The 15636-nt window shown below is 50.9% G+C and overlaps 2 protein-coding genes across 2 annotated transcripts in view; one reads left to right on the top strand and one right to left on the bottom strand.

Moving 5' to 3' along the window:
- The window catches only part of Znf865 (zinc finger protein 865), a 3778-nt gene extending 1636 nt beyond the window's left edge, over positions 1-2142 (top strand). The window contains exon 2 of the mRNA XM_029570163.1: positions 1-2142. This exon is cut by the window's left edge and continues 659 nt beyond it. Coding sequence (XP_029426023.1) covers positions 1-1667 — 1667 coding nt within the window. The 3' untranslated portion in view covers positions 1668-2142.
- Positions 2143-4003: 1861 nt separating this feature from the next.
- Znf784 (zinc finger protein 784) lies at positions 4004-7201 on the bottom strand. Its single transcript, XM_008846643.3, has 2 exons — positions 7079-7201; positions 4004-5768 (listed from the first exon to the last, which is right to left on the bottom strand). Exons 1-2 carry the CDS (start codon positions 7154-7156, stop codon positions 4887-4889), a joined length of 960 nt encoding a protein of 319 aa, XP_008844865.1. The 5' UTR covers positions 7157-7201; the 3' UTR covers positions 4004-4886.
- Between the last annotated feature and the right edge of the window lie 8435 nt (positions 7202-15636).

The following is a 15636-nucleotide window of genomic DNA, read 5'->3' as shown; positions in this document are numbered from 1 at the left end:
AGAAGGCGGCCGCTGCAGCGGCGGCGGTGGTGTACGGGGCGGTGCCGGTCCCGCTACTGGGCGCACATCCACTGCTGCTCGGCGGGGCGGGAACCAGCGCGGGGGGCGCTGGCGCGGGCGTCCCGGGAAAGACGTTCTGCTGCGGCATCTGCGGGCGCGCCTTCGGCCGCCGCGAGACCCTGAAACGCCACGAGCGCATCCACACCGGCGAGAAGCCCCACCAGTGCCCGGTGTGCGGAAAGCGCTTCCGCGAGTCCTTTCACCTGAGCAAGCACCACGTGGTGCACACCCGGGAGCGGCCCTACAAGTGCGAGCTCTGCGGCAAGGTCTTCGGCTACCCGCAAAGCCTCACCCGCCACCGCCAGGTGCATCGGCTCCAGCTGCCCTGCGCTCTGGCCGGGGCTACCGGCCTCCCCACCACCCAGGGTGCGGCCGGGGCCTGTGGGCCCGGGGCTTCCGGCGGTTCGGCCGGGCCTGCGGATGGTCTGAGTTACGCCTGCTCCGACTGCGGGGAGCACTTCCCAGATCTCTTCCACGTCATGAGCCACAAGGAAGCGCACATGTCGGAGAAGCCTTACGGCTGCGACGCATGCGGCAAGACCTTCGGCTTCATTGAGAACCTCATGTGGCACAAGCTGGTGCATCAGGCCGCCCCCGAGCGCCTTCTCGCTCCCACCCCGGGCGCCCCCCAAGCCACTGACGGCTCCGGCGGCACGGACGCAGCCAGCGTGCTGGACAACGGACTGGCGGGAGAGGTGGGCGCGGCCGTGGCGGCGCTGGCCGGGGTGTCGGGGGGCGAGGATGCAGGTGGGGCAACCGTGGCCGGAACCGGTGGCGGTGCCAGTTCGGGCCCTGAGCGGTTCAGCTGCGCCACGTGCGGCCAGAGCTTCAAGCATTTCCTGGGCCTGGTGACTCACAAATACGTGCACCTGGTGCGCCGGACCCTGGGCTGCGGCCTCTGCGGCCAGAGCTTCGCGGGCGCCTACGACCTGCTGCTGCACCGCCGAAGCCACCGGCAGAAGCGGGGCTTCCGCTGCCCGGTGTGTGGGAAGCGCTTTTGGGAGGCGGCCCTGCTGATGCGTCACCAGCGCTGTCATACTGAGCAGCGGCCCTACCGCTGCGGGGTGTGCGGCCGGGGCTTCCTGCGCTCCTGGTACCTGAGGCAGCACCGCGTGGTGCACACTGGCGAACGGGCGTTCAAGTGCGGCGTGTGCGCCAAGCGCTTCGCGCAGTCCTCCAGTCTGGCTGAGCACCGGCGGCTGCACGCGGTGGCCCGGCCCCAGCGCTGTGGCGCCTGCGGCAAGACCTTCCGCTACCGCTCCAACCTGCTGGAGCACCAGCGGCTGCACCTGGGCGAGCGCGCCTACCGCTGCGAGCACTGCGGCAAGGGTTTCTTCTACCTGAGCTCGGTGCTGCGCCACCAGCGTGCACACGAGCCCCCTCGGCCAGAGTTGCGCTGTCCTGCTTGCCTCAAGGCCTTCAAGGATCCTGGCTACTTCCGGAAGCATCTGGCGGCCCATCAGGGCGGCAGGCCCTTCCGCTGCTCCTCCTGCGGAGAGGGCTTCGCCAATACCTATGGTCTGAAGAAACACCGTCTGGTGCACAAGGCTGAGGGCCTTGGGGGTGCTGGAACCGGGACAAGCGCCTTGGCGGGGAAGGATCCCTGACCAGGGAGTTTCGGCGTGCCACTCCCATCGGGCGTCCCCTTCTGGACGCTCCCCCTCTGGGGCTGCTGGTCAGACTCAACACACTCTTCCTTCTTCAGAACTGCAGATAATCTATTCTCCTTCCGGGCCAGGGCCCTACGAACTGAAGATTGAAGCACTCCGATCCCGGACCACTCTGGCCCTCCCCTCATCCCATCAGACACTGAACTTGATCCTGTGTCCGACCCTCGTTTGTTACCCTCGTATGCCACCCAGTAGCACTATGGCGCCAATGAACTCTGGTGGAAATAGATCTGAACTGCTCCCCTCTCACTTCCTTTCGGATCTGGCCGGACAGTGGACTATGAGCAGAGTTGGGAAGGGCACAGGTGGGGGTCCGGGTGCTCTTGGGGTGGGGAGGGGGTGGGGGGTAGCAGACGCGGCTTGTACAGAGCAGAGAACAATAAACCGTATCAACAGGGCCGCTGGGGTCTGGCCTTGTGTCCCGAGGAATGGGGTGGGGTGGGTAGCGGTGAAGAGCAAGGCTGACACCTTTTCCCCGGGGGATTTTCATTCCTCAGCACACACTGCCTCACACCCTCTTTCCACCTGGGTTGACAGGATTTGCTGTGTCCCAAGCTGTGAACTGGGCCAGTGAAGCGGAGCAATCTGGAACAGGTAAGTCTGCATTCTCAGGAACTGACTCGTACCTCCGCATAGTCTTTTCTGCAGCTGAGCTCTCGGCCAGAATTTCCTGAGTCTCCTGTCCACCAAGTTCTCACCCGGGCTCTAGGGAAACATGATTTGGACTTGCCCTTTTCCTAAGGTAGGATGGAAAGGAACCCCTGTGGAATTTTTCCACAGCCTCTGCAGACTTATTTGAAACAGGATCTCATGTATCCTAGACTGGCCACAGAGGTGCTATGTAGCCAAGGATAATCTTGAACTTTTTAAAATTTTATTTTCTCATTTTCATACATAAAGTATTTTGTGGGGGGGCTGGAGAGATAGCTCAGCGGTTAAGAGCACTAGCTGCTCTTGCGGAGGACCCAGGTTTGGTTCCCAGCACTCGGGTGGCCCCTAACAACCTTCCCTAAGCCCAGTTCTGGGGGATCCCACGCCCTCTTCTCCATGGGCATTGCACGACTAGGTGCAGGCAATACACTCATACACATAAATATTTTTAAAGAAGTATTTTGATTGTACCCTCCTCCCATCATCCTTCCCTTCCACTCCTGCTTTTCCAGCAAGTCCTTTCATAGCTTAAAAACATGTGACCCATTGTATTTACTTAGGATTGTTTGCATGAGCATAAGGGGGTATTAACTTGAGCAAGGGCAGTGTACCAGTGGCTATAGCAAGTTGCCCCCCCATCAATCCCCTGTAGCTCCTCAGGGAGAGGAAGGGTCTTATGAGCCCCTCCTCATGACCATGAACTTCCTCCTGCCTCCCAAGTGCTGGGACTACAGGCATGTGCCTTTATGCCTGATTTATGCGGTGCTGGAGATTGAACCCAGGGCATCATGCATGCTAGACAACCACCCCACCAACTGAGCTACATCCCCAACATTATACATGGAGTGTATATGCACATGCTCCAATTTGCTTCCAGTCCCACGACTGTTGAATGTGAACACTGAGCCCAAATGTGTGTCGCTTTATTTCACCACACCTCAAATCTTGCTGCCTTATACACACTGCCACCCAACTGCTGTAAGAATTCATGTTTGTGATCCCCTCTCAAAGCAAAAGGAAGCCGCAGGTTAGTGAGCAGGATCCATATGTGAGAAAGCAAAGGTGGACCTGAGAGGCCACCATAGCATCCAGAAGTGAGAACACTTGGCTTGCTCTACAAGAGCACATGATGAAAAGAAACTGGACTCCAAAGACACTTGCCTGCTCGATATGGGAGATTGATAGATGAGGTGAAGAGGGAGAAGGTGACTTAAGGAACGTGCCTATGTACCTAGCTTCAGTTGAGGTGTTGATGAGATGGGAAGCAGGCTCCTTTCTTCGGAAGAAGTAGATGAGTTTTGTTAAGTGTTATTTAAGGGTCATCTCACGGGGATGGTGGATGAACAAGGACTAAACCAGTAGCACATGAACAAATTAGGGACTCTTCTTCCCAAGCAAGAATGCTATTCTCTGGCATCCCTTCATTGTGCCAAACTGTTTGCCTACAGCTGAAACACATATCTTCTCCAAAAAGCCAAAGCCTAGTTACCCCATTCCAAGCCTAAGAAGAGAGATGTAAAGTACAATGCAACTCACTGCTGGTGTCAAGATCAAGATCATGGCGTGGCCCTGCTCTCTGACCTCGCTGATGCGGAGGACTGGAATACAAAACTGACAGAGAAGCCCTTTAGAAACTTTTAATAGGAATAGACTGGAGGTTTCCCTCCCCTCCATCTCCCAAGTCCTACCCTCACCACAGTGACTCCTCTTATCCACACCCTGTGCCAGCCCACTGTGTTGGCATTAGCCAAGTGCTCCTCAGAACTGCCTGGAACTAGACAGGAAGTTGTCCACTTTAGAGTGTGGGAAAACAGGAACAGGCTGCATTGTAGACAAAGGAGACTACAGGCACTGGGCCTAAAGCTTTAGGAAGGGGATGTGTTGGTTTGCTGGGTTAAGGAAGGACCACCTTGGGGTGGGAGGAGCAGAGCTTAGAGTTAATAATCTCTGTTACCAGGCTCATATCCTAGAGATTTGAGGACTCCCAAGTATGGTTTGGGTACTGTCTGGCTTTGCGGTGAAGGCATCTCAGCCATTTCTTTATGGCCTGGTGGGCATCTTCCTGGGGATAGGCAGGCATCCTGGATACAGTGTGATCCAGTTGATGTAGGCAAAAGATTCCATCCTGGTCCACTTTAAGGAGCCCCCTGGGTAATCTAGGGCTGTACAGATGAAGGACTGGACCAGATGATGGGATATAGGGTCTTGCTGTGCATGGTCTGGACCTCACCATCCTTCTGCCTCAGCCTCCAGAGCACTGAGATTACAGGGGCACCATGCCCAGCAGTCTGTATTCTCACATTTAGCTTGGTACCACCAAACTGCAGGTGCCCCTTTCCTGAGCCTCACATATGTGTAGCTTGGAACTCTGGGAGTCCAGAACCCAGTTGCCTCCCTCTGCTCTCCAACTTCAATTCTTTATCTCTGCCTCTTTTTGCCCGCCCACCACTTCCTGACACTATGCTTCCTACTTCGAGTTAACTTCCAAGGCTCTGCTCTCCCAGCCTACTGGTTAAGCTTCACCTTCGCAGTCTCTTCATGCCCTTCTTCCAGAGTGTTCTCTGTCCCACACCCACTCCCTGACCCCTTGGCCACCGATGATGATCCCAGTTGGCCTCCAGAGTCGCCCACCCCAGGCCCCGGCCCATGGAAGTGGGTGCGCTGGTGCTTTCGGAAGTTGGAGGAGTTGTTGAACGTCCGATCGCAAAGGGTGCAGCGGAAGGGGCGCTCACCGGTGTGGATGCGGGCATGGCCGCTCAGCACCGAGGACTGTGTGAAACCCTTGCCACAGATGCCGCAGTGGTAAGGCCGCTCCCCTGTGTGCACGCGCTCGTGGTCTCGCATGTCTGAGGAGCGGCGGAAGGGCTTGGCACAAAACCTGCAGGCAAACGGCTTGCCCACCGCGGCCCCCGCAGCCAACACTTCTGACCTCTCCTGGGGCACCCCTGGGCTTGGCGCTGGGGCAGATGCTGTAAGCGGAAGCCTTCGAGAGGTGCCCGGCTGCTCCACCCCATGTCGGTGCTGGTGCCTGAGCAGAGGTGCCAAGGCCTTAAAGGCGCGTGGGCAGATCGGGCAGCGGTAAGGCCGCTCTCCAGTGTGTAAGCTGTAGTGCGCTCGCAGGCTGGCAGGACCTGGGCAGCTGTGGCCACACACATGACATCGGCTTGAGTCTCCACCTTGCCCAACCCCCTCCACGCCTGCCAGGTGGCCATGTTCGTGAAACAGCAGGTCCGAGACCAGGCGGAAGGCAGCTGGACACAGGGCACAGTGAAAAGATCCTGGCTCGGGGGGCTCAGGGACCAACGTGGTGTCGGTGACTTTCACTACCTGGATCTCAATGAGATCACTTGGGGGTATGGCAGAGTGGCCATCATCAGGCACCAGGACCTGGAGAGTGGAAGGAGAAAGAAGAGCCTGTGAATTATGCTTGGAGAGCTCATGCCTCCACTTATTCAAACATTGTGAGGGCTGGTGAGATTGCTCAGTGGGTAAGGACGCTTGCTGCCCCCCACATCTGACGACCTAAGGATCCACAGGGTGAAAAGTGCACTGACTCCTCTGACCTTCACATGGGTGTGTGCACAACACCCCCCCCCCAATAAAGGAAATGAAAAATGAAAACAAAAACATTTGGTCCTCCGAAGTCTACTGGGCCCTTGGTTTTTCTCCCTAGCCCCTCCTCCCCAGACAGGGTCTACACTATGTAGTCTTGGGTGGCCTGGAACTCACTCTATAGACCAGATTGGACCTTGAACTCAAGAGATACACCTGCCTCTGCCTCCCCAGTGCTGAGATTAAAGGCGTGCACCACTACACCTGGCCTGGGCCCTTGGTTTCTTGACCCTGTTATCCAAACCCCAGAATTCTGCTATATCCCTTTAGAATCTCCTCTTAAAGAGAATTTCTGTTCCAACCCTAACCCTAACCCTTAGAATACGCCTCCCTAGAGCAATCTGAATGGACTTTTGGAAATGTAAATCAGATCAGGCCACTTCACCACTCCAATCCCTCCAACTGCACTTAAAACCCTGTGTGGCCTCTAGATTATCCACTACAGTCCTGGCAGTGTAAATATAAGCCTGCACCCAGCTGACCTCTGCCATCTAAATTTAGCCCGTTCCACCTCCGGCTCTATCAGTTACTTTGTATTTCCTGTACAGAACTTATGAAAAACTCCGTTCATCGTTATAAGACTGCAAGTTGCAGGGGAACGCAATCTTGGTCCCTTCTTGAACACCTCTCAGTAAATGTTTGTTGAATGAAATCACTGTTCTCAGTTACTCTTCGAGAATTAAGAGGAGGTTCCAGAGTCACCCGGAACACCCATTTCTCTTCCAAGACCCTCCCTTGGGCACTCAGTCCGTGTAGAATCGCCTGCTACCCCAACACAGTGACCTCCCCTTTCAGGTCACCCTAACCTTCCACTGCAGTTCACTGGCCCTACCGGTAGCATGGAGGCTCCGCCCCTCCGGAGCCCACCCCTAATTATGCAAATCAAGACAACCCCGCCTCAACTAGGCCTCTCTCCTCACTCCCTATAGGCTCCTCCCTAAGCCCCGCCCCAGAAAGCCCCGCCCCCGACGCCAGTGCTCTAATACCACCCCCGCCCAACCTTCCTAGGCCCCGCCCTGACCCCGCCCCCTGCCCTGGAACGTGCCACTTCGCGAACCCCTCCGAAGCCCCTTCGTCGCCCGCACCACGTCCGGCGGTTCTGGGGATCGCGACTCCCGCGTCGGCGAGCTCGGAATCTGGGGCTCCGGGCGCGCGGCGGCCATCTTGTGCCTAAGCCGGGTCCCCGAGGCCAAATAACACTCCGCAAGGGGGCGGGGCTCGGACTGGCGCTACTGCGCAAGCGCACTGAAGGCGGCGGGCAGGGCGAGACGATGATGGGCGTGGCTGCAGCGTGTTTGGGCAGGGCGATACTGGAGAAGCCCAGCTCCAGGGAGAAAGTGGTTCATTCCAGTTACCTGAAAAGACTGGGCTTAAGGCTGCACTACCCTGCCATGGAATCCTGACGTCGCTTTTTATATTTTTTTATTTTGTCTCCCGGTATCCCCAGCTGGCCTGGAGCTCACTATGTAGACCAAGCTAGCCTCTATCTCACCGAGATCCTCCTGCCTCTGCCTCCCGAGTGCTGGGATTAAAGGCCTGCTCTACTCCGCCCGGCCCGAGTCCTTTCTTAACCAGCACCCAGCCACCCCCGGGCTTGCTCATCGGAACCTCACAGCGTCGAAGTTTAGTTTTGTTTCACAGAACGTGTTTCTGAGGTTTTCTTCAATGCCTGGTGCGTGAGAAGATAGCGGCGCAGTTCAAGGACGGGAGGCTTTTCAAAAGTCTGTGGTTTGCACCAAGGGCTCAGAGAGGAGGGTTTTCGGCAGCACCAAGGACAGAGCTCTACTTGGTGCTCAGTTTAGCCTTAAGGTCTGTCTGTGTGATTTTGGATAAGTCACGATGGTCCTGTGGTCTGTTCGTCCTCCTCTTCTTTCTTCTCCTCCTTTTTCCTCCTTCTCTTCCTCATCCTCTCTCTTCTTTCTCCTCCTCCTTCTCCTCCCCCTCCTCTTTTTCCTCCTTTCTCCTCCTCATCCTCCTCCTTCCTCCTCACCCCTCCTCTTTTTCCTCCTCTTTCCTTCTCTTCCTTCTCCCGAGGCGTTCTCAGGTACTGAGGGCTGGCCTCTCACTTACCTTGTAGCCTAGGCTGGCCTTGAACTGAACTTCCTGCCTCAGTCCTGCCCCCGTTCCACTGAGATTAGAGGCATGCAGCATCTTGCCCAACTCCATTCCTCTTTCTGCCACAGAGAACTGTGTGTTATGGAAATAGCCAGAGACACAGGAGGGCTTTGAAACACTTTTCTTGAGCAGAGCAGGAAAGCTCTAAACCTAATCATTAATCCTAAAATCTCTGTTCTTTTTGGGAACATGACAGGATGGCATTTCTCCTTGAAGTTAAGTGTGGCCAGGTGATTTTCTTTGGCTTTCCTTCATATAAGTGAAGGTGCCCTGTGTCCCTCTTGACACGTTACAGGTTGTGGAGATACCCACAACCTTCCATCACCCCTGTTCTTTGGTAGGGAATGGTTAGTGGAAGTGGAGTTTCCAACAGCCCGAGTTCCAGAGTGACCATCATGGCATAAGCAAGGTGCTGCATGCCTTAGATATATAATGTTTAAGATAAACATTGGTGGTGTGGAGCCACTGAGCTTTGAGGTTATTCCAGCAGTTAGACTTACCTTGGCCTAAAGCCTCAAGAAGCAGGTGGGCCACCGAGATGGTACAGGTGCCTGCCCTCAAGCCTGATGACTTGAGTTCCATCAGTGAGACCCACTGGGTGGAGGGAGAGAACTGACTCTTGCAAGTTTATCCTTTGACCTCTATACATGCACTTTAGCACATGTGCTGCCCCCAATGTGTGCACACAAAATAAAATTTAAAAACTGTAATTTAAATAATTTAATATGAAGACTATACTCTTATATGATGTTCACCAAAAATATTTAAGGTAAATTTTAAAAAAATATTAGGGGCTGAGTCTGGAGCCATGGCTCAGTGGTTAAGAACATTGGCTGTTCTTGCAAAAGACCTGGGTTCGAGTCCCAGCACCCACGTGGCAGTTAATAACTGTCCATAATTCCAGTTCCAGGGGACCTGTGGCCTTTTTGTCCTCCTCAGGCATTGTATGACATGGATGCACTTACCTACATACAAGCAATACATGCATATACATAAAATAAAAATAATAAATAAAATATATATATTTTAATGTTAGGGGCTGAAAAGATGGCTCAGTGGTTAAGAGCATGGTTGCTCTTTCAGAAGACCCAGGTTCAAATCCCAACACCCACATGGTGAATAACAATCATCCCTAACTCCAGTTCCAGGGGATTCAACACCCTCTTCTGTCCTTTGTGGGCACTGAATGACATGGGTGCACTTACATCCATGCAGGCAATACACTCATACACATAAAAAAATTAAAATGTTAAAGCCAGGTATGGTGGGACACACCTTTAATCCCAGCACTCAGAAGGGAAAGGCAGGTGGATCTTTGTGAGATTGAAGGCATCTGGTCTACATAGCCAGTTTCAGGCCAGTTTGGCCAACAGGGAGACCCAGTCACAAAAGAACACCACCCCCCCCTTTTTTTTTTGCTCATGCATTAAGAACACTTGCTGTTCTTCCAGAGGACCTGGGTTCTAGTCACAGCATCCACATGGCAGCTAATAACTGTATGTAACACCAGTTCCAAGGATCTGACACCCTCTTCTAGTCTCTGCTGGGCATTGCACACCGGTGGTGCACTTACATAGATGCAAAATGCTCATACACATAAAATAAAAACAAATAAGTGTTTTTTTTAAATTCAGGTGCACCACCACACCAGGCAGGAGACTCCATTTCAGAAGGAGCTTTTGACTTTATTCTGAAGGAGTATTATTTTATGTGTATGCATGTATTTCCTGAATTGTAAGTGCCTGAATTGTAGGTGCACCCATGTTGTGCAATGCCCAAGGAGGTCAGAAGAGGAACCCACAGAACTGAAGTTACAGACAGTTGTTAGCTGCCATATGGGTGCTGGGAATCGAACCTGGGTCCTTTGCAAGAACAGCCAGTGCTCTTAACCACTGAGCCATCTCGTCAACCCCTCAGATTTATAATTATTGTAGTTTTAACATTGTAACTTTGAAGAAACTCTGGATCAAGTTTATTTCATGTGTGAAGGTTTGCAGACGAGGGATTACTAATCTTAACTCTTTAATTTCTTTGATTTATTTTTATTTTATGTATATTATATGAGTGTTTTGCCTGGATGCATGTAAGTGAACTGTGTGTGTGCAATGCCCTCAGAGGTCAGAAGAGGGCACTGGACCCCCTGGAATTGGAGTTATGGACTGTTGTTAGCCACCATGTAGGAGCTGGGAACTAAATAAGTGCCCTTAATGCCTGAGCCATCTCTCCAGTCCCTAATATTACTCTTTGAATTGTGGACACTCATTACTCAGGGAAAGACATGGCCAATAAGGATTCTCCAAAGCTAAGCTTCATTAGCTGCATAGTAGATCCGCCTTTTTTTGAGACGGGGTTGATAAGTCAGGTTACTGGCCTTGAACTTTAAAATTTCATTTATTTTATTTAATGTGTATGAGCATATTGTCTGCATGTATATAAGTGTACCACAAGCCTTTGAAGGCAAGAAGAGGGCATTGGACCCCCTAGAAATGGAGTTATGGGTGGGCATGAACTGCCATGTGGGTGCTGGGAGCTGAACCTGGGTCCTCTGCAAGAGCTCTTAACTGCTGAGCTATCTCTCCAGCCCATGATTTTGAACTTAAAGAAGTATTTGGTGGCATTGAGACCCTGTCTAAAAATAAACAAATAGATGAATAGATAAGTAAATAAATAATTTATAGAGGCTCCAACTCCCTCTTCTGGCCTCCACAGGCACTTCACACAGGTAGTGCACTTACATGCAGGTAAAGCACTCATACACATTTTTTTTTCTTTAATCTTTAAAAACTTTAGGCCGGGCATGGTGGCCCATTTATGTGCACATATGTCTGTGTGAGTGTATGCTCCCGTGTGCTCAGGTGCCCATGGAGGCCAGAAGTGGGTTTCAGATCTCTTGTAGCTGGAGTTTCAGGCATTTGTGAGCTGCTCAAGGTAAGTGTTGGGACTGGAATTACTGCCATGGTGATAGAGCAACAAGTGTTCTTTACTGCTGAGCCATCCAGTCCCAGTGGCCTTGGCTGAATCCTTTTGTCTCAGCCTCCCAAGTGTTGGAATTACAGGAATGTACCAACATACTTGGCTTCAAAGATCTAAATTTCAGACCAGGTTCTATTCCTTCCCGGCTCAAAACTTTTCCATGGTAAACTCATGAGTCAGTCACTATGCTTAATTACTTTAAAAAAAAAACCCTTTTTTTTTGGACAGGGTCTCCCTAGTCTCAGCCCACCTGGAAGTCACTATATGGACTAGGTGGGCCTCAGTCTCAGAGATCAGTCTGCTGCTGCCTCCTGAGGGCTGGAATTAAAGGTGTGCACCACCATGCCTGGCTTAAAAAGTTATTTTTGAGCCCAGTGTAGTGGCAGTGCCTTTAATCCCAGCACTCGGGAGGCAGAGGCAGGTGACTCTCTGTGAGATCGAGGCCAGCCTGATCTATATAGCAAGTTCTATGGCCAGCCAGGGCTACAGGGAGACTTTGTCTCATAAAACAAAAACAAAAAACCCCATATTATTTAAAATTATGTGTATGTGTGTGAGTATGTGAGTGCAGATGCCTAGGAAGGCTAGAGGCTTCAGAGTCCCCTGGAACTAGAGCTACAGGCAGCTATGAGCTGCCAGATGGGGGTTCTGGGAACCAAACTTGTGTCCTCTGCAAGGGTAATAGGTACTCTTACCCACTGAGACATCTCTCCAGTGCATTCTTAACTACTTTTTTCTTTCTTTCTTTTTCTTCCTTTCTTTTCTTTCTTTTTCCTTCAATTGTTATTTTTATTGAATTTTTGGGCATTTCATACATCTTAATCATATTTAGACCCCCTCCCCTATGTCCACCCCCATAGCTCTCCCACTGAATTCCATGCATTCTGTCATATATGTTAAGGCCTATCAAGTCGAGTTTGTGTCCCCAGATGTCCCTTGATGTAAGTCCATTCACTGGAGCCTAGTTGACTTATACACTTATATCCTTTTTTCTTATTTTGCGATTTTTTTTTTTTTGGTCCTTTTGAGACAGGGTCTCTCTGTAGCCCCAGTTGGCCTGGAACTCACTATGTAGACCAGGCTGGCCTTGAACCCACAGAGATCCACCTGCCTCCCCAGTGGCTCATACAATATATTTTGATTGTATTTAGACCCCCTCCTCTATCTGCACCTCCCACCCAATTTCACTAGAGTCAACTTTGTGCCCCAAGTGTCCTCAGTGTGGATCCAGCCACTGGAGCATGGTTAACCTACTAAGAGTCATACCCTTAAAAGAGGCTGACCCTCCCCTTCCCAGCAGCCATTGCTTTCCAGTACTTCCTCAGGTAGGGCTGGGATTTCTTTCCCACTTCCCCAAGTCTATGCTGGGCTTTTATCTGGTTTAAGCTTACATGGGATTTGTGCATGCTTCACCATTGCTGTGAGTTCACATGAGTAACTTACAGCTGTCTGGAATGCTTAACTACTTTCAAGGGAAAGAATAATCAGCTTACGCTTACGTGAAGGCAGCAAATACTTATAGCTGAAGCTGGGACTCCACTTAGAGCCTGGTTGTGAGCCCCTGTGCTTCTTACTTTTATGAGCTTTCTTGCTGTCTTATTTAAAAACAGACATTGAGGTTCTAAGAACTGAGAGTCAAGAGCCCACTTGGTACCTGGCTCATTTGAGTCCCATTTGGTTGTACTTTTGAGCCAGTTCTTCCTTTATTCTGGGCCTCATTTTCCAGTTTGTAGACCAGTGAGAAATCTCCCTATCTGTCCCCAGGCTGTCAGAACACAAAGAAACAGAGACCCAGGAAACTCCTGGGTAAAGTAATCTTTTCTGGTGGTGGTGGCGTGTGTGTGTGTGGGGGGGTGTTCCACGTAATCAGAGGAGGTGTGATGGGCTCAAACTAACAACGGATCTTCCCGTTCTTTGCTTGTTTCCAGCTGGAGCCTGTTTTGCAAGGTGCCGGAACGCCCCTTTCTGCTCTGCTCTTGGTCTCCGTGGTAGTTATGATTGTTGGTTTTCCCGACCCTTCCCTGAAATCGCTCTTGTAACGACCGTTGTTTCGGTTTTGCCGCACCTGACATACAGCGTGTATGACAGATCTGAAGGGGGCAGGAAGCCTTAAAGCTCAGTGAAGCCCGGGATATAACCAGTTAGGGAAGTCGGGGTTGGGAGGGGCAACCATAGAGAGGAAAGTGGCGGATAGAAGCATCGGAGTGGAGAGGAAACGAGAGGAAGCGTGTGGCTAGAGGGGGCGGGAAGGAAACCCATAGAGAGGCTGGTGGCGGCTAGAAGGTCCACTGTTGCTGGGGAGCCCTAAGAGACGAGGGGAGGGGACTGGTCCCTGGGGGTCCAGGTGGACCGGGAGGCCCTCGACTGAGGGATGGTTGTGTGTGCCCAAGATTTTTGTTTCTGCCCTTGCTACCAGTGTGCTCCTGGGCTGTGAACGCTGTTTTGTCACTTAAAACATTACTACTAAGGGTGATGAAATAAAATCATTTTAAAATATAGAGCAAAATGCCTTTTGCAGACAATATGGAACACACGAGAACTAATGCGAGTGTTATTTTCGCACGTTGAAATTCTTTTGCAGCTCTGAAACTCAGTGCGTTAAAATGACAGGTGTGTGTGTGTGTGTGTGTGTGTGTGTGTGCGCGCGTGCGCGTGTGAGAGACCACACAATAATCACTCGAGTTCTCACTATCTCTAACACCTCTTCCCTAGTTCAGAATTTATACTTTTCGTGTAAGTTACACCAGCCTCTTCCAAAATCTCAGTCTCTTTCTCTTGTTTATAAAAATTATTATTTATACTTTATGTGTATGTGTATTGCCTGTATGTATGTAAGTGCACTCATGTCATGCAATGCCCTCAAGAGGTCAGAAGGCTTCAGATCCCCTGGAACTGGAGTTACAGATGGTTGTTAGTCGCCATATGGATGCTGGGAATCAATCCCAGGTTCTCTGCAGGGGCAGCCAATGCTCTAACCATTGAGCCACCTCTCCAGCCCGTTTATTTTTTAAAAGACAAGGTCTCACTATATAGCTTTGGCTAGCCTGGAGCTCACCATCTAAACTAATGCTGGCCTTGCATTTAATGATCCTCTGTCTCATCCTTCTAAGTGTTGGACTTACATGTACCATTGAACTGGCTCAGCAAACTTGCCTAAGTTACTCCATTTTGTTCAGAGCCATTTCAGCAGCAACTTTGCTCCACACCGAAAGGAAAAGGGGGGCAACCTTGGGCCTTGGAAAATTGCCCTCGCCATGAATCATGGAATGTGCTAATTCCAGATATTATATTTTTACTAACCAACTTGTTTTCGCTTCTGTAACCTGCTTGCTGTCTTGGGTCGCCCTGACACAGGGCATAAGACAGAGTTGACTAATTTTAAAATTACAAAGTTGATTGCCAAGTTATATGACTGTATCACTTGTCTGTATAATGATTGGTTGTTGATTAACAGAGTTAAAGTTCTGCTATGTTGTACAAACCTGATTGGTTCACAAATGTCCTGTTTTAATAATAATTCTGTAATCCTATAAAAACTCTGACCTGACCATCATCAGAGCTGGTTCTACTCCGGAGATAGACAGCCCAGCTGGTCGAAAATTAAAATTTACCTTGCTACTTTTCTTAAAGTGGTGTTGGTGATTTTTTTACGAACTCTGTCCTATAACATTTGGAGGTTCCACCGAGATCCGGAGGACTTCTGGGCCCGGCAGCTTCGGGAAACTTCCTGAGAAGGGAGCTGCCTGGCAGTATTCTGAGGAATCCCCAGGAGGGGACCTGCATCAGCCTCGGCTGTCAGACAGTACCACAAACTCCCTGCAAGGGGGCTTGCATCAGTCCCGGCTGCTTCTGCTTCCCCAGACCTCCGGTTTCTCCCCCCACCACCACCACCAGCAAGGTAAGAGAGCGCTCGAGAAACCACTTTTGATTTCGGTTTCTCTCCTGGTTTTGGCTAGCCGGCGATCTGTCGCCATCTGGTTCTGGGCTCTGATCAGAGAAACTAGGTGGGAAGCTGGACGTAGCAAATATCCCCCTAGTCGGGTTCCGGAGGAGACGTCCCTGGACCCACCTAGCCGTGAGCCCAAAAGCTTGTCTTTTGGGACCTGGATTTGACAGCAATCCCATTGATGTTATTTGTCTATTCTTGTCTCATTCTGTGTTTGGTCTTGTATCTGTGTTCGTCATGGGTGGGAGTGTGTCTCAGAGTGCTACCCCGTTAGCGGGTATGTTGAACAACTTATCTGATTTCAGGTCATATTTTGGATGCACCTAGTTTTAATGCAATTATGTCATGTTATGTCTCCTGTGCTGAGATCTCAAGTAATTCTGTCATGTATATCTGTGATTATTGTCTTCATATGTTTCCATCAAAACTCCTAAATATCTTTAAATTTATTGGCTGAACTGGTTGTTTAAGGTCCTTATTTGTTGCATACCTTTTGGTTTGGGTTTGCTTTCATAATGTTTGTTTTAAAAAATATCTCCTTGTTTTGCTCGCTTTGGAAGTATTTTGGTTTTGACATTCTTGATCTGGTTTATTTTGCTTTCAGACCTC

Source organism: Nannospalax galili, unplaced genomic scaffold, assembly GCF_000622305.1.
Source record: "Nannospalax galili isolate Female #2095 unplaced genomic scaffold, S.galili_v1.0 scaffold842, whole genome shotgun sequence".
NCBI lineage: Eukaryota > Metazoa > Chordata > Mammalia > Rodentia > Spalacidae > Nannospalax > Nannospalax galili.
The sequence above is the reverse complement of the archived record's forward strand: the minus strand, read 5'-3'. Positions and strand labels throughout refer to the sequence as shown.

What these genes read in the sequence shown, in the direction of transcription:
- Znf784 (XM_008846643.3), bottom strand. Translation starts at nt 7,156, where the DNA reads ATGGCCGCCGCGCGCCCGGAGCCCCAGATTCCGAGCTCGCCGACGCGG. An exon ending in CCCCAGAACCGCCGGACGTG is followed by an intron (nt 5,769 to 7,078) that starts GTGCGGGCGACG and finishes TCCACTCTCCAG; the next exon opens with GTCCTGGTGCCTGATGATGG.